The following is a 27,072-nucleotide window of genomic DNA, read 5'->3' as shown; positions in this document are numbered from 1 at the left end:
AGTAACAACGATGAAGGAAACAGGCCATTGTAAGCTGTTTGTCGGGTGAAAATGAGAAGCTAGTGCGACTTGGGTGCGGAAGGAATAGAGAGAGTGAGAATGTCGGGGCTACCTGAAGTGAGAGAAATCAATATTCATACCACTGGGCTGTTAGCTGCTCAAGCAAAATATGAGATGCTGTTCCTCCAATTTGCATTTAGCCTCACTCTGACAATGGAGGAGATCGAGGACAGAAAGGTCTGTGTAGGAATGGAAAGGAGAATTAAAGTGTCCAGCAACCGGGAGATCAGGTTTGTTCACGCGGGCTGAGCGAAGGTGTTTCCCGAAACGATCACCCAGTCTGCGTGTGGTCTCGCCGATGTATAATACAGTAGATGAGGTTGGAGGAGGTGCAAGTGAGCCTCTGCCTAACCTGAAGTGGAAAAGTCCTGTCCATGACCACTCAAAGTTCCGAAGGTACATAAAGGATAGTATTGCAAACTTCGGACCATGCGTAGGAGAACGGAGGAGCAGTGCATAAGTAGTGGATGGTGAACACAACCTCACAAACTACACAGCCGCTTGCCTCATCAGCCATTCCTGCTCCATCTGTGGAAGAGTATGTGGTTCCAACATTGGCCTCGTTAGACACCACACTTCCGCAAAACCGCCAGGAACAAGCAAGTTACTCTCAATCCTGGGGGATCGCATAAGAAGAAGAATGTACCCATTCATGATAAATAGTTTGCTTTCTTCTGGTATTATCATTTTACAAAATGATACATTTACCCATTAACTCGACTTATCTAATTGCCAAAAAAGATTTTGCATCCACCATCCATTTTCTCATTCAGTTTTGTGTCATCAGCAAACTTTAAAATAATGCATTCAGTTCCCTCATCTAAATAATTGAGATATAGATATATAGATATACATTGAGAGATATCTGTGGACCAAGACTCACCCTTGTGGTACCCATTAGTCACTGCCTAGCTTTCCATTAAAGACCCTTTAATTCTTACTCTGTTTCCTGTCTGCCAGCCAGTTAGCAGGTCATGTCAGTTTATTGCTCTAAATCCCATGTGCTTTAATTTTGCACACAAATTTTATGTGAGGAACTATATGAGGATCCTTTATGTGAGGATCAAGGGCCTATTGAAAATCAATATATACCTGATCAACTGGTTCCCCATTCTACCAGTTTCCTCCTCAAGATAGAGCTCTTAATGATAGTGGAATCAAGGGATATGGGGAGAAGGCAGGATTGGGGTACTGTTGTGGATGATCAGCCATGATCACAGTGAATGGCGGTGCTGGCTCGAAGGGTCGAATGGCCTACTCCTGCACCTATTGCCTATTGTCCAGTAAATTTGTCGGACACTATTTCACTTTTATAAATCCATGTTGATTTTATCTAATTCCATTGATATTTCAGATACAATCACATCCAATAAACTGCCATTTACTCTACGACTGATGTTATGCTAATTAGTCTGTAGATCGTTTGTCATTTTATCAAAATGGGGATACGTTTGCTATGTTCTAATCTGCAGAATCTATCCATAATATACAGAACTTTGGAAGATGACGATCTCCTTTAGTACACTGGGTGTATAGCGTTGGGCCCTGAAGAATAAAAGATGGCCTCAGATTAAAGGAAATGATTTATATAGTTTACTTAAGGACTGAGAACATTTATGCTAAAACAATTGATAATTTAACATTGAACTAACTAGAAATATAAAATCAAAGTAGGCTTCTTCAAGTTTGTGAAAAGGAAAGAACGAGCAAAATCTATTTACTAACATTGCACCCAAAATAATCATCTGACAAATTGGCAGAAAAAGTTGAGGAGCTTGGGTAATTTCCTTGGGGGAGAAAAAAATGAGGCAAACAGATAACCTAATTGTGATCATTCGAAACTCCCGAGATCTGCTAAGATTCCAGTAGAATGTATAGCGGCTAATGTGGCATTGCTATTCAAGAAAACAAGGAGCCATAGACCAGTTAGCCTAACATCTGTCATAGGAAAAATAAAGTTATAGTCTAGCTATTAAGGTAGTGATTACAGAGCACTTAGAGCATAACATAATTTGGTAAAGTCAATGTGATGTTATGAAATAGAAGATGTGTTTTAACAGATTTATTAAAACTTGTTGTGGGTATATCAATAGTTCTGTGGATGTACTGTAGTTAGATTTACAAAAGCATTCATGTGGGTTGAGCTGAATATCAGGGAATTTCATCTTTAAGGTTGTGAATTTTTTGAAATCTTTATTCTGCATCTCTCAGTTCCAACATGTTTATACTCTCTCTACTGGCCTCATTAATCTTCCTCTTTTTACACTCCTCCTGACAGATGAGCTATGATTAACAAGCCATTCATTTCCTCCTTCTAGATGACACCGAAACCCATTGTGTCATTTAGGAAATTTTGGTCTCCACCTTATCATAACATTCCCGTTATTCTCTTCATCCTTCCACCTCTCTGCAACATAAATGGTGTTTCTTTTCTCACTTTTCCAATTCCAATGAAGGGTTAAGTCAATGGAGCAGCTAACACAAGTACACAATAACACACAGATAATATATAATCAATAATATAATAAATTAACACCAACTACTAGGTGACCATAATAGTGCATAAACTAAAGTCCGTGGTACAACTAAAGACACAGTCCATAGAAGCTCATAGTTGTTGACGTTAGTGTTGCCTAATGTTCAGTAGCCTGAGAGGTTAAGACATCAAGAACACGGTTGTCTCTTAAAGGAACTTACAATCCAGCAAAATATGGGTAATTGCCTGAAAGGGGGCTGGTGTTTGGAATCAGTACCATGTCTGAAGAAATCCTCGCTGGAGTAACAATATTGCATAGCACAACAACAACAGAGTCAAAGGCAATGTAGAGCTTCAAACAAAACTTCAGACGGTTATGAGTACTCTTTCTACTCACACATCATATGCACTGGTTTAGGGATTACAAAAGACATGAGAACACTAAAGTTATAAATATGAAATAGGTATTTCAATTATTTCTTCGGAGAGTCACCTGGAAATCATCTTTGCCTGAAGTTCCATTGCAGTCTTGTTCAGCCCTGAAGACTCTGCATCAGAAAATTGTATGCACTAGATCAGGGGTTGGCAACCTTTTCGGCCTAGGGGCCAGGACATATGTCTGTGAGCGGATAGCGGGCCACATCTATCACGTGTACACATGGATCTTGCCCCCATCCCGTCCCGGATGGCGGGCATCAAATCACGTGCTCACATAGATCCCGCCCCTTTGAGGACGCCACCTGAAGCACTGAGCTCAAATATCATACTCACTCATCCCCGGCCTACTGACAACCCCGATCCCGACAGTGAAGCCCAGACACAGAAGGTGCGCAGCCGTGCCGGCGGCTTTGTGCTGGATGCCAAATCACCTTCCAGGTACCGGAGGTAGAAAAAAATGCTGGAGAAACTCACTCCAGCATTTTTTTCTACGTTTGATTTTTCCAGCATCTGCAGTTCTTTCTTAAACATTCCAGGTACCAGAGATGACGGAAGTCTGCGGGCCGGATGATTGAGGAAAAAAAAGCCTGCGGGCCAGGTGATTTTGGGTTACGGGCCAGATTCGGCCCGGGGGCCTTAGGTTGACGGCCCCTGCACTAGATGCTGTGCTTCCTACCATTCCTTGAAAAACTGGAGTTAGTTTGGGCACTAACCAAATTTTAGAATGTAATATTTTGTAGCTTTGCCGAGTTTCAACTGTATGAGTATATCCCATTGTGTATCTCAGTGTGCAATTCTGTAAAACCTAAGGACCACCTCCTGCACAACTTTGGACTTGTTTTATAATGTACATTCTGCATTAATGTCTTGTTTTTTTGCAAAATTTCTCTTTTCACTGCATTTTAGAATTTGGGTAATTTATGTATAGTTTATTTTTTTTGTGTGTTGTCCTGGCCCGTGTCTGTGGCACTGCTACAAGCAAGATTTCCATCACGCCTGTACCTCACCATCCTTGTGCTTCTGATAATAAATGCGACTTGATTTGACATGAGAATTCAGATGTGGGAATCTGAAGCAACAATCTACTGTAGGAACTTGGCAGTTTGAGCTTAAACCGCTGAGTTCCTCCAGCAGATTGTTTGTTCCATAATTTAGTTTAGTTTAGCCGCCCTATTATCTGAGATGCACATTAACATTCTGTAGCATTTTAACATATTTGGTGTAGAATAAACCACCTACTGGTGTAAATGCTGGGGTATTTATAAGATAAGCGGAATATTGTTATTTTTGGTTTTGATGTATTCGATCAGAAAGCAATCAGATTTTGGATATACATTTGATCGCAGCATTTGGTTGCATATTATCTGTGTAATTTTATATTTTTCTCCCCCTGGGTAACTATTAGGTACATGAAGATGTAGATCGATGCTGCCAGGCTCTCTCTCAAAGACTGGGATCACAGCCCTATTTCTTTACCCAACAGTAAGTTACATTGTTAAGATAACATTCACAGCACAGATAATAGACCAGTGCCGTATTCACTTGATTTTCATGCCTTCTCTATTTCCATTTGTTTAACCATAAGTACAAAGAAGTGTCAGAGCATCAGTGCCTTTTGCAGATTAAATGCCCTGAAGCAATGTAGTTTGCTTCTTGAAGTGCAGCATTCTATTTTAAGGATGGTTTTGTTATGCACAGTGGCTGCAGCAGGGGAGGCAGACTTTGCAGAGGTGGACAACTGTCGATGGTCATAAGACATTATCCTACATACTTTTTAAACTGTACTCTTTTGGTCTGTGTAACGTGTACATTTGGGAAAAATGTAATTAATCTGTTAATGACAAGATACTTTTTCATAAGAACAAGTACCTTTATAATAAATTACTGTAATAAAACTTGAGGTGATCTGCGTCGGTGAAACCTGTTGAGATTGGCTTAATTTAGTTAAGAAATTACAGCAATATTTTGGGAAACAAAAGTGTTATGCTAATATTTTCTGTAATGACCTTATTCTATTATTTGTTACAGTGTATTGATACACGTGTCCGTGTTGCCTTCAAAAAATAAATGGACCGGCTAACCTTGTATTGTTTGTGCTGCAGGCCAACAGAACTGGATGCCCTGGTGTTTGGCCATTTGTTCACAATCCTTACAACTCAATTGACCAATGATGCACTTGGTGAAAAGGTGAAAAATTACGAAAACCTCATAAAGTTTTGTAGAAGAATTGAGCAGAACTACTTTGAAGAGCAAGATCGCGAAAGCGCTATGAGTTCAGCATCTGGGTGCTCAAGAGGTTCGTCCACAAAGTAATTTTTATTTAAAAAAATGAGTAAATTATTGGAAACAAAATATTGCATTGTTGCAAAACAACTGGAGAATATGCAACAAGCTGATGGCCAAATTTGGTGTGGTTAGTACAATTACAGTCCATAACATTTTAAGTGAAGTACTAACATATATCTGATCTTATTGTCAGTATGATGAGCCATTTTCTTGTTTTTGAAATGAATATAAATGTAACATACAACATGTTGGAGCTGTACTGACATCGAATATATTAAAGAATAATGCAGAAAATCTAATGGTCCTCCCATCTTTGTCTTTTTAAGTTGGATGTAAACATGGTGACTTCTGATCATTCCCAAAAGCACAAGGGAAAAAGCATTTTGCATTGCACATAGGGATATCGTGTTAGCAGTTACAGCCCCAACTACAATCAGTTTCCTTTATAATTTAACAACTGTATCCAAAGAAGATTGTTGTTGTTACACATTGTTTAGTCCCTGTTTTATTTTACATTCAAAGGGTGTCTTTCTCCTGCAATTAGCCAGAGGATCATCTCTTGGGAGCCATTTACTTGTCCAAATCCAGTCAGCAGTCATAGGTCCTGCTCATTTGATGGCTGCATTTGGTATTGGTCTTGCATTAGATATGGTTGGTCTGGATTAAAATCTGCTTAACCTAATTGCTTTTGAAAAGCTGCACAGTACAAATATTTTCAATGCAATTTTGGTGTCCATTAACTTACAAATGTAGTTGACCTTGAACTCAAAAACCACAATATTGTTTAGTTTGACTAAATGATATTGGAGGTTGAACTATTAAGTACGAAGCTGAGACTTTTTATTGAAGCCTTCTTGACCAGTATTGGAGAAATGAATGTGAGTTGCAGAGGCAGGGTATGGTTTGTGTGACTCTGGCACCAGTACTGTGGAAAGTAGAAACATAGAAAATAGGTGCAGGAGTAGGCCATTCGGCCCTTCGCGCCTGCACCGCCATTCAATATGATCATGGCTGATCATCCAACTCAGTATCCCATACCTGCCTTCAAAGTAGGAGTTGAATAACTAGGATAGTCCCAGCTGAACCACCCTCTAGGAATCCACATAACCAGAGATGGAGAAGAGTTTTAACAGAATTTTGTGATGCAAATGTGGTTTGCATGAAGGCTAGAAACTAAAGCCAGAAGTCACGTGGGAGTGGTAACAGTAACCAAACGGTCGGGTGAAGTATAAACAAATAAATAATGGGAGTCCTTGAGAAAAGTTCAGTGGTTTTAGGTTACAAATAGACAGGAAAGAACGGATGGTCGAAGGTAGCCTAGATGAGAGTTCATAGATTTGTTTTAGATAGTTCCTTACAGCAGCATGTCGAATCTAACAGAGAGCCGGCCATACTGATCAGCTAATGTGTAGTGAGGTGGTATAGCAGTTAATAACCCCATGGTTAAAGTGCCTTGGGTAGCAGCGATCATAGTACAAATGTATTTTACATTCTATTTAAGGGAGAGAAGAATCCATCTAAGACTAGGCTTATCGTGAGATCACAAAGCAAATCACTAAAGAGAACTTGCAAATTAAGTTAAGGAATTGTGCAATTGAGGTGCAATGGCCAATATTTAAGGGGATCTTTTGGAATACACAATAAAAGCATGCCAATGAGAAAACAAATTTGATATCCTTTCTTAATAATAAAGAAACAATAACAAAATATTTAGAAAAAAACAATTTTACATAAATAGGTCACAGGTCAGAAACTTGTACAGAAAATGAACATGAACAATGAATGACTAAAGAATTGATAGGTATGGAAATAGCTGGGTAGAAATATTAGACTGATGGTAAAAGTCTCCATAAATCTTTCAATGTGAGCATTAATCCTATAGAAAGCAAATATGAAAAATACACTGAAGACGGGTGAATTAAATATTTGCATCAGTCTTCACCATGAAGAGTAAGTAAAACCCCAGAAATACCTTTAGTCAGGAATTGCAAGGGAGCGATTAACTCTGGAAAATTACAATGGCAAGAGATACGGCCCTGAGCAAATTATTGGAGCTTTGGGGCTTACAAGTCCCTAATGAATACTTAGATTTGCAGAAGGCATTTGATAGCATGCTGCATCAAAGATTATTGCGGTAATAAAAGCTCGTAGTGGAGAAGGCAACGTGGATCGAAGATTGGCTGGCTGACAGGAAACAGCATAAATGGATCTTGGCTGGTAAGATATAGCACGTGCTAGGCTACAAGAATTGGTGATGCAACATTTTGTTTTATAGTATAGTATAGTATAGTATATCTTTATTGTCATTTTCCTGAGTACTCACATACCCAGAGGAAACAAAAAAACGTTGCTCAACCAGTGTCCATTCAGTGTGCAGTAAAAAATAAATAGAAATAAAAATACATATATCATGAACAAATTAAACACTCTACTCTCTACTAAACATCAACAGGCGTTCCGATCGGCAGCGGCACGACAGTGGCTCTGCTGCAGTGTGTCCAGGTTGGTGGTTGGTGCGCGATACTTTGGCAGGGGGCAAAGTCCGTTTATCTTATAGCCTGCGGGAAGAAGCTGAGGAGCATCCTGCTGGTTTTGCAGCTAATGCTCCTGTACCTCTTCCCAGATGGCAGGATGGAGAATAACTTATATTAAAAACATGGCTGAAGGCACCAAAGGTATGGTTGCTAAATTTGCAGCTGAGAAATGGATAGGTGGAAAAGTAGGTTGAGAATAGGATATAAGAAAGAAAGCGGGATACTGATTAATTAAACGAGTGGAAAAAGATTGGCAAATGGATTGTAATGTAGGAAATACATAATTGTCCATTTTCAAAGGAAAAGGAAAAAGGAAACATTCCAGAGGTTTAAGACGCAATGATCTTGGCATCCTTGTTCAGGATTCCAAAGAATTAGTATGCAGGTAAGTAGGCGATTAGGAAACATAACAGAATGTTGTTTATTGTTTGAGATATTGAATTCAAAAGTAGGTGATACTGTAGTTACATCGGACATTCTGGCGACCACATCAGGAGCACTATTTGTATCACTCTTCAATAACTTTCAATGTCGAGGCCCCCATTGCCTCATCCTTACTATGGTGGACTTCCAGTCTATATACACCTCCAACCCCCACCCAGAAGGTCTCAAGGACCTCCAGTTCTTCCTTGAACCAGCCCTTCCTTGCTTCCTTGACCCAATCAGTTTCCCTCTACTTACATTCTCCTCGACTAATGGAACTAGTTCTCATCCTCAATAACTTCTCTTTTGACTCTTCTCACTTCTTTCAAGTTAAAGGTGAAGCCAGGGGTACTCACATGGGCCCCGGCTACGCCTGCCTCTTTGTTGGTTATATTCTTGTTCCATATTCTTGTTGGATGCCATCTCCCAACTCTTTTTCCACTACATCGATGACTGGCCTAACCCTTGAACTGGTTGATTTCATTATCGTTTTGTTCGTTCAGACCGAAAGGTCTGAATGACAAATAAAGGATCTAAGTCTAAGTCTAAGTCACTAACTTTCACCCTGGTGTCAAATTCACTTGGACTATCTCTGATACCTCTCTCCCCTTTGTGAATCTGTCTCCATCACAGGGGAGAGACTATCGACTGACGTCTACTCGAAACCCGCCAACTCCCACGGTTACCTGGATCACACCTTCACCCACCCTGCAGATAGACGCATAATGCTGGAGTATCTCAGTGGGACAGGCAGCATCTCTGGAGAGAAAGAATGGATGACGTTTCAGGTCGAGACCCTTCCTCAGACTGACGTCGGGAGAGGGAGATACATAGATAAGAAATGTGAAGGTGTGAAAGCAGGACAAAGGGAATGGAGATCAAGGAATATTTAGAATAGATCATTATTAGCTGGGAGAAAGGAATAAAAGCAAACAGATAAAATGTAGTCGGAGACAGTAAGACTGGTCGGGGAACTGGGAAGGGGGAGGGATGGAGAGAGAGAGAAAGCAAGGGATAAGGGCCTATCCCACTTGGCCATCATTTGCGCCTCATTTACACGTCATGTAAAATAGGTCGACGCGTGGGTGATGCACGCATTGCGCATGGTGAGGTGTGGAATCGCATGCGGTGGCGTGCGGTATTGCACGCCGCTCCAGGATTTCGTAGTGACGTATCGCGTACGCACGCTGACGCATTGGTGTTGCACGCTGCGTCCCGATGTCTCACGTGTATCGCGTGGTGACGCATGGTTACGTCACCATGCGTCGACGTCCGTAACCATGCGTCGCCGCGCATCACAGGGTATTCTAATGACGTCACGCACACCAGACGCCTGTGATGACGCGTGATTTGCATGCGACGTCACGTATCACGACGCGTCAACCTATTTTACATATGACGCGTGAATGAGGCGCAAATGACGGCCAAGTGGGACAGGCCCTTTCCTTGAAGTTAGAGGAGTCAATGTTCATACCTCTGGCATGTAAGCTGCCCAATCGAAATATGAGGTGCTGTTGCTCCAATTTGCGCTGGGCCTCACTCTGACAATGGAGGAGGCCCAGGACAGAAAGGTCAGTGTAGGAATGGGTGGGGGAGATAAAGTATTTAGCAACCGGCAGATCAGATAGGTTTAGGCGGACTGAGCGGAGATGTTAAGCGAAACGATCGCCGAGCCTGCGCTTGGTCTCGCCGATATATAGGAGTCCATACCTGGAACAGCGGACATCAGATAGGGTTGGAGGAGGTGTAAGTGAACCTGTCGCACCTGAAAAGGCTGTTGAGGTCCTTGGATTGAGTTGAGGGGGGGGGGGGGGGTAGCTATAGGGACCGGTGTTGCATCTCCTGCAGTTGCAGGGGAAAATACCTGGGCAGGGGGTGGTTTGGGTGGGAAGGGACGAGTTGACCAGGGAGTTGCAGAGGGAACGGTCTCTGTGGAAAGCAGAAAGGGGTGGAGATGGGACGATGTGGCTAGTGGTGGGATCCTGTTGGACGTGACGAAAATGTCGGAGGATTATGTGCTGTATGCGACAGCTGATGGGGTGGAAGGTGAGGACTAGGGGAACTCTGTTTTTGTTGCAACTAGGGGGAGGGGGAGCAAGAGTGGAGCTGCGGGATATCGAGGAGACCCTAGTGAGGGTCTCATCTATGTTAGTTATTTATCACTTATCCTATGTTAACTTCATCTATGATTTAGTTACAGTAACTTCATCTATGAAGTATTATTATGTTAGTCTGATTATTGTATGTATTATAAAATCTATATTTTTAATAGTGAACTATTGTGTTCAGTTTTGTTCATGTTATAGGAATGATGTTGTCACGCTGGGACGGGTGCAGAGAAAATTTACAAGGATGTTACCAGGACTCGATAGCCTGGACAACAGGGAGAGATTGAGCAGGCTATGACTTTATTCCTTGCAGTGTAGGAGGATGAGGGGTGTTCTTATATACAAAATCATGAGAGGAATAAATTGGCTAAATGAACAAAATCTTTTGCCCAGAGTACGTTGAATCAAGAACAAAAGGCCATACGGGAGGGGGGGGGGGGGGGGGGGGGGGGCAGAGGATTTAATTGGAACCTGAGTTAACTGTTTTACTAAAAGGGTGATGGGTGTATGGAATGAGCTGACTGAAGAAATAGTTGAATCAGGTACTATCACAACATTTAAAAAGCATTTAGACAAGTATATTGATAGGGTAGGTTTAGAGGGATATGGGCCAAACGCAGGCAGGTGAGGCTAATGTAGATGGGGCATGTTGGTCCGCGTGGCCAAGTTGGGCCGAAGGACCTTTTTTCATTCTGTAAGACCCTATAACTCTATGACATAGAATACCTGGGGGAAAAATGCATGTTCGGATCTTTTTGGGTTAAATGAGAAACTATTTACAAGCTGGAATCCAATTCCAGTCCATTGTGAAACTTTGTGTAGAAACTGCTCAGGTGATGTACTGAATCCATTATGCACGTCGTTTCCCGGAGCAGTAATATTGTACAATTGTATAGATACATAGATACATAGAAAATAGGTGCAGGAGTTGGCCATTCGGCCCTTCGAGCCTGCACCGCTATTCAATATGATCATGGCTGATCATCCAACTCAGTATCCCGTACCTGCCTTCTCTCCATACCCCCTGATCCCTTTAGCCACAAGGGCCACATCTAACTCCCTCTTAAATATAGCCAATGAACTGGCCTCAACTACCCTCTGTGGCAGAGAGTTCCAGAGATTCACCACTCTCTGTGTGAAAAAGTTTCTTCTCATCTCGGTCCTAAAGGATTTCCCCCTTATCCTTAAGCTGTGACCCCTTGTCCTGGACTTCCCCAACATCGGGAACAATCTTCCTGCATCTAGCCTGTCCAACCCCATAAGAATTTTGTACGTTTCTATAAGATCCCCTCTCAATCTCCTAAATTCTAGCGAGTATAAGCCAAGTCTATCCAGTCTTTCTTCATATGAAAGTCCTGACATCCCAGGAATCAGTCTGGTGAACCTTCTCTGCACTCCCTCTATGGCTATAATGTCCTTCCTCAGATTTGGAGACCAAAACTGTACGCAATACTCCAGGTGTGGTCTCACCAAGACCCTGTACAACTGCACTATCCAACACTTAATGAAGCATCATTCAAATGCAGCACGTTTAAACAAAATATATGATTGCCATGTGTTGAAAGTCTAATTACTTATCAATACAGATTTTCAGAGAAGAATATATTTAAAAAAATTAACATTTCAATGAACGTTGTCTTAAACTTGGAGCATTTTCCAAAACCACTCGGTCACGAGGATGTTGTCAGGACTTGAGGATCTGAGCTATAGGGAGAGATTGGGTAGGCTAGGAATGTATTTCTTGGTGCATAGGAGGATGAGAGGTAATCTTACAGAGGTGTATGATATCACGAGAGGGATAAATTGGGTAGATGCACAGAGTCTTTTATCCAGAGTAGGGGAAACAAGGACATAGTTTTAAGGTGAAAAGGGAAAGATTTAATAGGAATCTGAGGGGCAACGTTTTCACACAGATGGTGGTGGGTATATGGAATGAACTGCTGGAGGAGGTAGTTGAGGCAGAAACTATAACCAGATTTAAAAGACATTTGGACAGGTACAATGATAGTAAAGGTTTAAAGGGATATGCGGGCAGATGGGGCAGCTTGGCTGGCGTGGACAGGCTGGGCCAAAGGGCCGTTTCCGTGCTGTATGACTCTATGACTAAAACATTCAATCATTTCTCGTCACTGACTGTTTTGTACTATGAACTGTAAACTCCAGCACATTTTTTAAATTGAAATCTTCCTCTTTAGTATTTAATTGTTTTCATTTTGTGGTCAGAAATTCTATTGATTATAATAATAATGTGTAAAACTAAATTTTGTCGCAATACTTTTTGTAGTATGGGGGTTATTGGATTATGTGCTTCATTTAATCTTACATGATATTAAAAGTTATTATAAAACCATTTTAGTTGTGTATAAAAGATTGAAGTTAGATGTTTTACACAAAATCGAAAGCTCTGTTTTAGTATTAAACAGATACAATGATTTGAAAAACAAATTACTATTTTGAAAATGATGGACTATTTCTTCTCCACTTTAGATATAGCCAAATAATTCATATTCTAGTTTCATTGCAGCCTTTCTAAAGTCTGCCAATATATTGAAATGATAAATTAATAGTACAAATTAATAAAGAATATTGTTTTTGTAATGTGACAAAATATTAATTTTACATGCAGCATAATTAGCCTATATTAAATGGTATTGCCTGCATATTTTGCATAGTCCACATCTAGCACTAACCAATAAGCAAATGTTGCAAATTGTGCCTCAAATGCTTAAGTAGTAAAAACAAATACAGCTCAAAGGCCAAGAATTAAGCAAACAATAACACATTTTGGATTAATGTAATTTAATACCAAATTACTTGCAAGGAATGTAAAGGTTTATAATAAAAACATCCAGACATCTTTGATCCATAGGAATTAATTCCTTAGATCATGACATGTTATCCTAAAGAATGCTGCACAATAAAGATAGCTAGACTGATATATCAGTGCAGATGTCCCCTGATCAAAGCTCGTGAATAGAACAAGGCATAATTGATAACAGTGGTTATTATTAGTACAGCCATTTTATGTGCAATGTTGCCCCTGTGCTTGAGAGTAATTTAGTGAATTTCAACCAAAGAGAAAAATCAACCCCAGTGCAAACTTATTTTTGACCAATTGCTTGAGATATACAATTAGGGCCTGAAAGAAAGGGGATGTTCGAATGATGGCGCTTGTGATGTGTCTCTAATGATGCCTCTTAGGATCAGCTGGGCTTCTAGTGTGCACTTCATTTCCTGCAGCAGCTTTTACATGCAAGACCACAGCTCCCATGGCTCTCTCAACAATTATCACCCACTTGTTCTGCAGATTTTGGTTTTTACATTAGTCTGGTTTTGAAATTCACTGTATTAATCACGGCTGAAGTTGTTATTTATCACCTGCTGGGTGAGAAATAATAATTTTGACACTAGTGGGGCAGCAGGCCAGAGGTAAGGAATTAAGTAAAACATCTAAACACGAGCAAGGATCATTTCTTTGATTAATGATTCACTACAGAGAAAAACTGCTGCTCATTATCTGGTCTTACAAATCCAAACTGGGTTATGAGTTTGAAGAATTGTTTCTGTTGTTCCCTCCAGACAGTGACAGTCGCTTTCTGTAGAAGTTGGGTGTTTTTTGAAAAGAGAAATCCACAAATGTAATGTATGGGTACTAATAGTCCAGCAGACACATTGTTTTAGTTAGCCAGCAGCAGAGGTTTGTTCAAAAATCTATATACCGAAATTACAACAGAATGCCACCTCCTCACTGAATGTCAGAAGCCATCTTAGTGCGAATACTTCACCCATGTTGGTGCACAGCTCCTGGAACTGATGAGGTGAAGAGTGTTGCACCACAGCCCTGAGTTGGTAATCACAGAACTGAAGAAACACATACATCATCTGCCACATAGGTTGGCGTTTAAAGTGAAAAACCTTCAGAACATGTGCAGTCTCGGACAAATGACAGCCCCTCGTACGTTCATCCTTGTACAGATTGCTCAGCACCCAACTCCGGGAAAAGGCTGAGTTCAGCTTTTTTAAATTCCGTGGTGTTCCACTGGCAAGCGGTGTTTGTCTGCTGGGTTGAAATGGGAAAAAGTAACACAAATAATTTGTAAATGGTTTGAGTTTTACAGGGCATCATTCACACAATAAGTATCAAAATGGCACTGACAGTGCCACTGCAGTTTGCAATTATTTGGTAATGCCCTCAATTATACCACTGGCACATTTTACCTCCATCTGTGCTTACTTTCCAGGCTTTTACCATAATAAGTAAACACGGCCAGATGTAGCTGAGACACTGCTTGAAGTAAGTGTTAAGGACAATGTAATGGTGTTACCCCCTAATACACGACAGAGAGGGATAAAGAAGCTAATAACAAAATGTTGGTTGTAGAACCAGAATAAAAATATAATTGATAAGTTAGTTGAGACCCAGCCATTTATCTTCACCAGTCACCTAAAGGCTAAAGATTGAACGATGTTACAGCAACATCGGAAAGATGTCAATTAAAAAAAAATCTGATTTCAGTATTATCACATTTTTGAACAAATTATAGGAAGTTATAATCTGCTCAGCTAGGCACAAAAATCATGAATCAATAACATGTATTTATCGGGTTTTTGTTCATCTAATGTACAATATTTTACTGAGAAGAATCTATCAATCTATTATTGGAAATTATTAACAGCAGAGCTATGCTGAAAATATACAAAATATTCAAAAGATAGTAAGATTGAGCTTGTTTGCAGCAGTGTTTTAATTTTGCCTCAGTTGGAGTTCCATCTCTAACAATTGTACTTAGATGTCACAAAAAAATCTTTGTGTCTTTGGAACTAAAAATGGCAACTGTTTCAGTAAACATTCTGCAGTCCTGTCTTTAGAGATGTGATGATATGAAAGATGTAGGCAAGGACTGGGTCTGCCAGATCTGTTGGCAAATGTCAAAACCAGTTGTCCACCACATCTGTTCACGTCTCTGTCTTGGGCCTCAGGGAATGGAAGTGAGGGTCATACATTGAAACGCGAAGGTGGGGAGAGAGGGATGGTTTCAATAATTGCCAGAGCATCATAGAAAGAGATGTTTTTTTCAATAAATCAAGAATGCATACACAAGGATACAGACAAGAACTACACTTGTGACCAGGGAGCATTTCAGAATCAAAATTTGAGTTTGACTTTAGTTTATTGTCACGTTTACCGAGGTACAGTGAAAAGCTTTTGTTGCAGGCTAATCAATCAACGGAAAGACAATACATGATTACAATCGAGCCATCTACAGTGTACAAATACATGATTAAGGGAATAACGTGAATAATGCTTAGTGCAAGATAAAGTCTGATTAAAAATATTTTGAGGCTCTCCAATGAGGTAGATGGTTAGCTCCGGACTGTTCTTTAGTTGTTGGTAAGATGATTAATTTGCCTGATAACAGCTGGGAAGAAACTATCCCTGAATCTGGATGTGTGCATTTTCACACTTCTATACTTCTTGCCTGATGGGAGAAGGGAGAAGAGGAATGGCTGGGGTGAGACTCATCCTCGATTACGCTGGTGGCCTTGCCAAGGCAGCGTGAAGTTTAAGGAAAACACCCACAGCCTCTCTAATCCAGCCTTGTAGCTTCAATTGTCATGCAACAAACAATCCTTGTTAATCTTTTCTGGGCCTTCTCAAATGCCTTCAAATCTTTCCTATCATGAGGCAACCAGAACTGAACGCAACCACTTTGGACCAAGGTTTTATAAAGGTTCAGCATGACTTCCCTATTTTTATACATTATGCCTAGATTGGAAAAGCCCAATGTTAGGTGCCTTAATGGCCACTTTCTCAACCTCCACTGCCACTTTTGATGTGCGCACATACCCCAGAGAGACAGTTTAGAACAGTTTTCCTTATATTGACTCTCCTTATTCTTCCATCTACAGTGCATCACCTCACATTTCTCATCAATAAACCTCTGTCATGTGTCTGCCTATTCTACTAGCCTGATTAGATCCTGTTGCAATTTAACCCTGTACTTCTTACAGTTCATCGTCCTGCCAAGTTTTATGTCATTTGTAAATTTAGAAATTATGTCTTGCACCCTCAAGTCCACGTTATTGATATAGATTTGAAAGAAACAACAGTAATCCCTGGGGATGACAATATTCATCTCCCTCCAATTCAAAAAATAGCCATTCCACAATAACACTCCATTGTTTTACTTTGCTAACATTGTATTCATACTTCCAATGTCCTTTTTATACGGCATGCTTCCACTTTGTTGAATAGCCTGTTCTCTGTCATTTTTATCAGAAGTCTTGTGAGAGCCCACATGTGCATTAATTGCATTAACTTATCCATTACCTCATCAAAACATTCTATCAATCTGGTGAGGCATGATTCACCCTGAACAAATCCTTGCAGGCTTGCCTTAATGAATCCATTAATAGTCACCAGGCAGCTATTAATATTTTTTCTGGATCAATGTTTCTAAAAGCTTTCCTAACCACTTTCAAACTGACTGGCCTGTCTACTGGGTTTATTCTTACTCGCTTTTTTTTCATCAAACATTTGCTATTATCTGTTCCTCTGGCACCACCTCCATATTCCAAGAGCGTTGAAAGATTATAATCAGTGCTCTTGTGACTTCCTTTTATACATATCTCAGAATCGAGATGTGCATCTCACCTGGACTTGGGGACTTACCTAATTTCAGTCTAGCCAACATCAAATGTCTCTGCGCTGTTAATTATTAACGTGCAGTGTCTTAACTAGCTCCTGCTTCACTATTACTTTGGAAACACTCCCTTTATTTATGTCTGTTTTTAAAAAAATCTAAACTGAACTTTTTTGTTGGTTATTACGGGTTTTACAGAGTACTATGTTTACATGATCTGATCCCTCTAGTAAGAATTTCATTGTTCCGTTTCGGGACATATGACAATAAAACACTCTTGGTTCTTGATGCTGGTGGTGTTTTGGGTCACAAATAATATTTGTGGTTGTAGTAAGCTGGACTTAACATAATACGCTGTTTCTCATTAACTTTTACATTTCCATAAGCTGTGGCCATCATGCCTACCTCAGAGATTTGTTTTAGAGATACAGCTGGAAACAGCCCTTCAGCCCACAGTCCATGCTGACCATTGATCGCCTGTTCACAATTGCTTTATGTTAACCCACCTTCACGTGTACTCTCGACACACCAGGGGAAATTTTACAAAGGTCAATGAACCTCCAACCCACCACTTTTTGGGGATGTGGGAGGAGACCCACGCGGACATGGGGAGAATGTTTATTTATGGAGCATCCAAACAAATGTATTGCACAACACACTTCTGGTGCAGACCTGTCAATGCAAACCTCAAACCTGTTCTTGGTTCTTCTTGGTTTCTTGGTCCTCCAAAATATTCCAAATGGAATTTTAACTAGAGGTGGTGAAGGGAGGGCTTAAGCCAGAAAGGGTTATTGGGTACTGTAATGCTTGAAAAATAAGCTCTGATGAAATTTCAATTGCTGTGATTCCTTGTATGTTTACAGTAAAGCAGCAACTCAACTTAGCTTCATTACGGTGGGAAAGCAAACCATATTCCCAATTTGAATTCATAAACGAATACTTTTATGTTTCTCTCCATATTGTGCAGCAGATATCTGTATAGCTGATAACAAGTAGGCTCTTTCTAGTATTTACTCAACATGCAAGAAATACCTTTTTCTTAATGTTTTGCAGTTACAATCGAGCTGGGAAGAAAGCAATCCTTCTGAAAAGGACGGGAAAGGTACTTAGCACTGAAAGTGTTTCCATCTGCACAAAGCTTCTCCATTTAGTTTAAAAAAAGGCTGATGCTCATAGAAAAGATATTGACTTCTCACGTCATGTATTGATGTTAGGAAAGCACATTACAAGAGCTTGGTGAAGCCCTTTAATTGCAGCAGCCAATTTCCAGTGACTTACACAGAGGAAGGGCAGTAAAAGGCTTTCTGTGCAACCAGTAAAAGCATCTGAATATATAAAAATCCAAGTTATCAGCAAAATCCATATGGTGTACTCATGTAGGAAACAATTATCGATAAGAATAATTTATGCACTTAATTGCATTTCATAAAAAGCCTTCTTAATTTATAAAAGCATTTGTATCCGTTTTACCGTGTGCTCTGATTCCTGCATCCTGACCAGAATGATACAAGGTCATCCTCTGGTGTGTTTTAGCTAGCAATCCTACTAATTACTTCCATTTTATTACCACATCTGACCACACCTAACTACTATTTTGGTTGGTGTATTATGTCAAGCTTTTACTGACAAGACAACAGCCATTTACTTCACTGACCTCTGATCTTGGATATAAACTGATTTGGAATAAATGTGAATTGTCAGTTTCCCGCATTGTTTTGGAACTCAATTTAGTGACAATGTGATAATTCTAAAGGAAACCTATAATATGTTTCTCTATTGCAATAAAACTGTCAGCAATATTTAATTTTTTTTCGTTGCTTCGATTTATTTGAATTGGGTCTTTTGCATTTGTGAAAGGTATTAAAGTGAATATTGAAATTATACCTAATATCTAGATTGAGGTTCTATGGAATATATTTCGCACCTTCCATGACCTTGGAAATCACTGAGGTGAGAGAAGGGAATGTGGGAGAGAGCTGGAAATGTTTTTTTAAATGGAGGTGATCAGGCTTACATTTTGAATTGAGTGTGACCCATAATTAGAGGAGAACTCTGCCCAAATGTCAACTGTAAATATCCAAAAACCTGTTTGTCCCACTCGAGTTATCTCAAAGATCTGGTTGCTTTGTTGCTCCTTAATCCAGAAAATGAACTCTCATAACCATAAATCTTTTTTCACAACCTTCTCCTTACATTAAAGTAATTAGAATAGTTCTCAGAGTTTTTAGCACTTCATTGAACTTTCTGCAGTTGCTTAGCACTACTTCTCTCCTTGTCATTTCTGTCCCTCAGGCAATTCCATGCAGTATTTTGTTAAGTCTTCACGAACCCAACTATTTTTTGTGCTTTGTATATCTCCAGATCCCCTGTTCTGCTAATGTTTAAGAAAGAACTGCAGATGCTGGAAAAATCGAAGGTAAACAAAAATGCTGGGGAAACTCAGCGGGTGAGGCAGCATCTATGGAGAGACGGAATAGGCGACGTTTCGGGTCGGGTCTGAGGAAGGGTCTCGACCTGAAACGTCGCCTATTCCTTCTCTCCATAGATGCTGCCTCACTCACCAGCATTTTTGTCTACCCTGTTCTGATAATATCACTGAATTATTTTCCAGAACTATATTCTCTGACCAAACTGTATCATGCATACTTACATTAAAATAGATTTTCCAATTGGATCCCAATCTGCAAATGTATCCATATTTTCCTGCATTTTGTCAGTCATCTTTTGCATTAACTGTATTCCCTAAATTGGTGTCACCAGTAAATTTTGATATGTACGTAGTTTTTTAATTCATCGCGCTTATCCAATGGTTTGATGGTTTCTTTAATGTCCCATGTACGGAGATAGATGATGATGATACTTAATGCCACGTACCTAGGTACAGTGAAAATTTGTGTTTCTGCATACACAGTACACAGAGTCGCCACAAAGGCACCACCAAATTTACAAAAAGTACTCATAAGGTCATAAGGATAGGAGCAGAATTAGGCCATTTGGCCCATCAAGTCTACTCCGCCATTCAACCATGGCTGATCTATCTCTCACTCCAAACCCCATTCTCCTGCCTTCTCCCCATAACCCCTGACACCCGTACTAATCAAGAATCTATCTATCTCTGTCTTAAAAATATCCATTGACCTGGCCTCCACAGCCTTCTGTGGCAAAGAATTCCGCAGTCACCTCCCTCTGGCTAAATACATTTCTTCTCATCTCCTTCCTTCATCCTTTACTTCTGAGCCAATGACCTCTAGTCCTAGACTCTCGCACTAGTGGAAACATCCTCTCCACATCTACTCTATCCACTCAAGACTTTCATCCCTCCGCCACCATGCTGGGTCCCCCTTTGTTCTCGATAGCGTGGCCCATCCACCTTGGCCCGACTCCGACCTCGTGACTCCAAACTCGGCCCAACTCCCTCCGACCTCGACCCGAGTGAAATGCTTGTGTGCAAGTTATTCATCAAATCATGCAATATATTAATACAATATTAATACAACAGTTTCCAATAACAGGATCAATTCTCTGGATTGATCCTATATTACCACTTAGCTTTTTAATATCTACACACTAAACCTGATCTTCCACCGACTTGAGTTTGTGATCCTTAAGATTCACAACTTTAGCTGTGTTATCCTGGAAGGACATTGTAGTAACCAGCAATCCCAAAGTAGAAGAATAAATAAAGACACACAGTACTGGAGTAAAATGGCAGGTCAGGCAGCATCCCTGGAGAACATGGATAGGTGACGTTTCAGGTTTCTACAGAGTCATAAAGATGGTTATTCAAGACACTCCACTATCATTCGTCTTGGCAAGTCCAAGAAAATCCATGAGTGAGTCCTTATTATTTCTTTCAGTCATGCACAGTGCAAGGAGCAGGGAAATTACATCAGAGAAAATAACAAATGTTATCATGTTCCAGTATGATACGAGTTTTATCCATTTTTATGATATTATTTCAATTGGAACCAGTCCATTTTGACTGTTGCCATAAATCTACTATATTATAGTAGTCACACGTCTGTACTGTTATATTCAATTTGAACAATAATTTCCTGTGTGGTATCCGGTGACATTTTTGGCAGCATATTACAACTCGTGTTTCATACAGATTCTAGAAATAATCACGGAGTTTTATTAACTGAGCAAATCTCTCCTCCTTTGATTTTACTCTTACCATCTAAACATGGCCAGATCATCTCAGCAATGGAGATGCATACTCTGCCCATTGCAACCCAAGAATCTAGGGTTCTTCTTCTTTCACAATACTGTGGTGACTGTTGGTAACACCATCAAAGGCAGAGAGTAATTTTCACGTTCTTTACAATACCCATCTCTACTTCTGCACCCATTTTATTCCTCCCACTGTTTTTCTAACATTCCAACTTGAATAAGTAACAATTTCATCTAGTTGAAGACTAGGGAATGTCATTACCTTGCCTGCTCTGTAGGGATAACATGCTCCTTTAGCTAACAATGTACAAACCTTTAATGTTCATTTCCTCTCCAATGTAACTTCCATCATAAACATCACCTGTAACAATGGAGTCTCCAATTTTACCTGTGTAGGAAGGAACTGCAGATGCTGCTTTACACTGAAGATAGACACAAAATACCAGCATAACTCCGGGTCAAGCAGCATTTCTGCATGAAGGGTCTCAACTCAAAACATCACCTATTCCTTTTCTCCAGAGATGTTGCCAGACTCACCGAGTTACTCCAGCACATTGTGTCTATCTCCAATCTCTCCTTAGGTGTGTTCCATTTGTAGGTGAACAGAATGAAAATATTTCCTGTGGCAAATCTGCTCAAGTTTCAATGAGTGGCATTATCACTTGCATGCCTTCAGATGTAGACACAATGAACTGCAGATGCTGGTTTACAAAAAAAATAGAAATAAATTGTTGGAGTTCAGTCACTCTAGTACTTTGAGTCTTTTATTTGCCTTCATACGAACTGTAACTGTGAAACACTGCTTCTCAGTATAGAAGACCCAGTGGGCAAAAAGCTTGGTCATCACTGCTGCTGCCATTCATGTTTTCTGGACTTCTATTTTCAGGATTCAGTGCAATTCATTAAATGAACCTTTTGAAATTTGTTGGATTTAGAGTGTATCTGACTAAAACAGAGAAGAAAGTTATTTCTGAAAAAAAAAAATGTTAATAAATAATGATTACAAACTTGCAAATGTGAAGGTTTGTAAAATGAAATTGTGTTAAATTCTAGTCGGCGAGTGAGCATAATGTTCCAGTTTTACCAATCGGTCCGTCAAATGAAGATGTCAGATGTTCAGTGCACTGATTTAGGACCCAAAAGAATGACAGGAAGCAAGGAAATGAAGTAAATGATGCCAGTCTTTCAGGAGCTGCAGAGACAGGAACTTAACCGTTTGCCTCATTCTATAACCCTCTGTTTCCCATTGCACAGCCTTTCTGTAGCGGCTGTCTTTACAAGAAAGATGCTTTGTTTAGAGTTTGAGCTAATCTACATGCTTTTTACTTGAGCTGGATGACAGATCCTCAGGAAAAAAACCCATTTGTGTCTAAAGGGATGTTATCACCGTCCTAATTTTTTTTTTAAACCTCGTGCTGTTGAATCACAGCTTGCCTGCACCTGTGACAATGGACCACTGCGCTCAAAATAGTAATAAAAATAAATTGATTTCTATGAGTGATTAAATGATATATGGATTAATGGCCAGGAAATGAGCTATTATCACAGCCTCAAAGCTGTATTGCTTTTTAATGGTCTCGGAGTTCTTAGTACATTTTACTTGAACTTGGAAATCAAAGAGGTGCTTCTGTAGCTAAACATTAATGCAGTAGTAAAAGGCATGACTACGCCCCTTAGTGACACCTTCATGTTAATAACCACTGTGGTCTCAGAGTCATAAAACAGGCAACATAAATCAATTCCATATTCTGCTCCACTTACAAGTCACGGATCTTCTTTGCGAAATCTTGCGGGTTTTTTTTACAAAGAAAAACCAGAAATAATCAAACTTTTAAAAACCATTCAATTTCCAAAATTCAGTTATGTGACTGAAAATTAGAGGCTTGTACAAAGCAGAATATAACTGGATGACACATTTATGCACCAATCACCGACATAAAAACACACAACAGACCCCACAGTTTAATGCTTCGTGTTTTATGACTTTAATGTTCTTAATTAAATTCAGTAATGCTTAAGGAGTGACGTAATGCAATAGACATATGAAAAAAATGCCACAATTGTTCTTATATTTTGCTTCTAGCTGCATTAAAGTAACCACATTTATGTCACTTGCCTGCATCCTTCAACTTTACACTGTTTAAATAATTAATTGGAAGTTATAAAATCTCTTCAATTCTTTTAACCTCTCATTTTTTCCAACTGTATTTTGTAAGTGAATGAGCTGCATGATATATTAATCAGCCTTCTACAGTAATATGTATGTCGACTCAAACATGTCTTTGCGATCAATTTTCCCCGTTAGTGCCTGATGGTTTACTTACTGCTTAGAGCTCTATACCATAGGTGTGTAGGCTTTTGAATTGGCCAGAAAACGTACGATTCAATAAATTACATCCCTGATGTCTGATAGGAAGATCTTATCAGAATGTAGTTGAGCTATGTCTTACAAAACAAATTAGTTTTACAGATCCATTGCATTTGCATATACTCTAATTATGAGGTAGACATTTTTCAGGCAGAAATGACATAATTGATAAAAATTAAAACACCGACAAAAAGGTTATGTAGAATAAACAATGGCATGAACTTTTGAGTTTAGTTTATTGTCATGTGTAGCGACATACTGTGAAAAGCTTTTGTTGCGTTCTAACCAGTCACCGGAAAGACAATACATGATTACAATTGAGCTATCCAAAGTGCACAGATACATGATAAGGGGGATAATGTGCATAATGTTTAGCTGTAGATTAAGTCCAAATAAAGTCTGATTTAAGATAGTCTGAGGGTCACCATCAGGGTAGGTAGTAGCTCAGGACTGCTCTCTAGTTGTTGGTAGGGTGGTTCAGTTGCCTTACAAAGAAGTTACCAGAGTGTTATAGAGAGATACGGCATTAATACAAGCCCTGTGGCTGACTGAGCCAGTATCACGTATTTGGACTGATACTACCCAAATGCATTTTATTCTAACCCTATTCCCATCAACTCCTCCTCAAATTCTATGACTCATCTATACACGGCTGTGGTGACTTACTCTAACATTTTTGTTTGGCTAAATGTTTGGAGATTTTACCCAACACTTGCGAAGGAACAGCAAATCGGATCAGTGTGTGACTTGCTGGTAAAGTTGTAGGTGATGATATTCTCAAAAAGTTTAGCTTAGTTTAGAGATACAGCATACAAATTGTCCCTTTGGCCCACCGAGTCCATGCTGTACATCGATCGCCCGTTCACACTAGTCCTATGTTGTCCCACTTTCTCATCCACTCCTTACACACTCAGGGCAATTTACAGAGGCCAATTAATCTATAAGCTCATACGTCTTTGAGATGTTAGAGGAAACAGGAGCACTCAGAGAAAAACCACATGGTTACAGCGAGAACATGCAAACTTCACACACACAGCAAACTGTTCTTATGGAAACCTTGACATGACTGTAGTGTACAGTATTTTGTATAAGATACACACTGTGGCCACCATGCATGGGTGGTGAAAGGGGAGAAAGTTTAAGACAGTGGATTAAGTGGCAACAAGCAGGCTGCCTAGTTCCTTGTTGGGTTGGAGCTTCTGTTTTCCTGGCAAATCATAAGGTCATAAGGAATATTGAGGATTCCTCATTGAGGATAGTGAGGATTCCCATTGGCCTACCAACGTGCCTTGTAAATGGTGGAAAGTCTTTGAAAAGTCAGTCAATGTAACAGAAGGACAAGGTATGTGTAGGAGGGCAGCACAATGGCTCAGTGGTAGAGTTACAGCGCCAGAGACCCAGGTTCAATCCTGACTAAAGGTTGCTGTCTGTACGGAGTTTGTACATTCTCCCTGTTACCTCGTGGATTTTCTCCAGGTGATCCAGTTTCTTCCCACACTCCAAAGACATACAGGTTTGTAGGTTAATTGGCTTCGGTAAAGATTGTAAGTTATCCCTAGTGTGTACGATAGTGTTAGTGTATGGAGATTGCTGGTCAGTGTGGACTTGGTGGGCCGAAGGGCCTGTTTCCATGCAGTATCTATAAACTAAACTACACTAAAGAGAAGGCCAATTTGGCTCCTCAAGCCTGCTCCGCTATTCACCAAAATCATGGGCGATCCTCTACCTCAACACCATGTTCCTGCCCCCTCCCATCTCCTTTTATTTGTCTAATATTGAAATGGTGTGAAAGGGGAGGACTTACGTTTGGGGGGGGGGGGGGGGGGGGAGAGCTGAACTGCGTTACTCAGAGGAGGCAGGAGTGAGGGGTCCATCTACAAACCTCAGTAAAATGAAAGAGTTGGTTGTTGACTCAATGATGTGAGGGGGTGAACACTACCCTGTCCTCCATTTTCAGGGTTGCTGTACAGATAGATGACAGCTTCAAGTTCCTCGGCATTCATATCATCAGCAACTAATCCTGGTCCCTTCACAGTGATGTGGTGATCAATAATATACATTAACATATGAATTTTCTTTGGTGATTGAGAAGATTTGACATGTCCACAAAGATTTTCTTGGAACAACTACAGATGTACTGCAGAAAGTATTCTGTTGTGATGCATCTTTTCATGGTGTGGCAATTGGCCTGCTATTGGCCTCCTGAACCTGCGGTGAACACAGCCCAGTTTATCCAAGTTTGTCATTCTCTTCCAACCAGTCTATCTTCATCGGAGGCTGGTAGTATCGTCAAGGAAGCCTGCTACACTGGCCATTCCCTTGCCTCCCTTCTACCTTCTGAGAGAAGATACAGGAGCCTTAAAGCTCTGATGTCCAGACTTAAGAACAGATTATTCTCTTTCACACCCCCTTCTCAGAGCAGCTACTCCATACTCATACTCTTAACTCTCACCTATGTGGTTATTTTGTTATCGTACATTCATATTTTTTGCAATGCTTGAATTTTACAATGCAAACTTACACCATACTGCTGTTTATATTGTATATACCATTAGTGTATGTATACAGTTTACTCTAAGCTTCATGTGAACAAGACATTTATTTGTACCCTTGTGTATATGATGGCAAACTAATCAGAATCAAGATTACTGTATTATTCCTGTTACATGCACCTTTCATTTCCTTACTACATTGTTCCCTGACCATTACTATAATATACACTTCCCACCAACGTGTTCTGCTCCCTGCTGCTTTTCATCTCAACTCAATCCATTTCTAATTCACAATCTGCGGAGCCAAATTCCTTTCGAACTGATGTAATTCCTCATTACCAGTGCCACCCCACCTCCTTTTCTCTTTCGCCCGTCCTTGCCAAATGTCAAGCACACTAGACTGTTTAGTTCCCTGCTTTGGCCTTCCTGCAGTCATATTTCTGTAATGGCAATCTATTCCGAATCTTTGATGAAGTTGTTAAATTAACGTTTGGTTTTCCATTTAATTGGAATAGTCATTTGTGTGGTATCTTGATTGAGGCTTTATTGAAGGATACAGCATGGAAACAGGCCCTTCGGCCCATCAAGGCCATGCTGTCGATCGATTACCGGTTCACGCTCGTTCATAAGTTCATAAGTGACAGGAGCAGAATTTGGCCTGAATGTTTTATTATACCCCAAGAGTAAGAATTCATTTCATGCATTTCCTCACTGAAAGTGAGAGCTCAATATTCTGGAAGATCCTCTTGTTGTCCAGTCTCTGACTCTACTTCCCTCCCACCCCCTCCCCTCCTCTCAACCTGACTCTATTTGTGCACCATTCTGTTGTTTTGCACTTATTTTTGTAATCATTGTTGCATTTATCATCACTGTATGTGTACTCTTTATTCTGTGGGCTTCACGTGAACAGGGCATTTCATTGCACCCTGGTGTATGACAATAAACGAATCTGAATCTCAAATTAAGAATCTGAATTTAAATCTGCCTCTCGTTCTACTCTTATTTTACTCGTTTGATTTCTGTCTCTCACTATCACAATCTCCTGACACCACCACTATCCCACCTGGTTG

The 27,072-nt window shown here is 40.1% G+C and overlaps 1 protein-coding gene across 3 annotated transcripts in view; it reads left to right on the top strand.

Annotated features, from left to right (window-relative positions):
* Positions 1–18,773, top strand: part of mtx2 (metaxin 2) — a 70,906-nt gene extending 52,133 nt beyond the window's left edge. For 2 of the 3 annotated variants that reach the window (XM_033023875.1, XM_033023876.1), the window contains exons 9-11: positions 4,380–4,456; positions 5,077–5,270; positions 18,023–18,773. In XM_033023875.1, the coding sequence (XP_032879766.1) occupies positions 4,380–4,456; positions 5,077–5,270; positions 18,023–18,057 (306 nt within the window). In that variant the 3' untranslated portion in view covers positions 18,058–18,773. Of the gene's footprint in view, positions 1–4,379; positions 4,457–5,076; positions 5,271–14,566; positions 14,620–18,022 lie in introns of all 3 variants that reach the window. The other variant, XM_033023877.1, reaches the window with a different exon arrangement.
* The last annotated feature ends 8,299 nt before the right edge of the window (positions 18,774–27,072 follow it).

This window comes from Amblyraja radiata, chromosome 7, assembly GCF_010909765.2.
Source record: "Amblyraja radiata isolate CabotCenter1 chromosome 7, sAmbRad1.1.pri, whole genome shotgun sequence".
In the NCBI taxonomy this organism is placed as follows: Eukaryota; Metazoa; Chordata; class Chondrichthyes; order Rajiformes; family Rajidae; genus Amblyraja; species Amblyraja radiata.
Note: the sequence above shows the minus strand (reverse complement) of the source record. Positions and strands in the feature narration are given on the sequence as shown.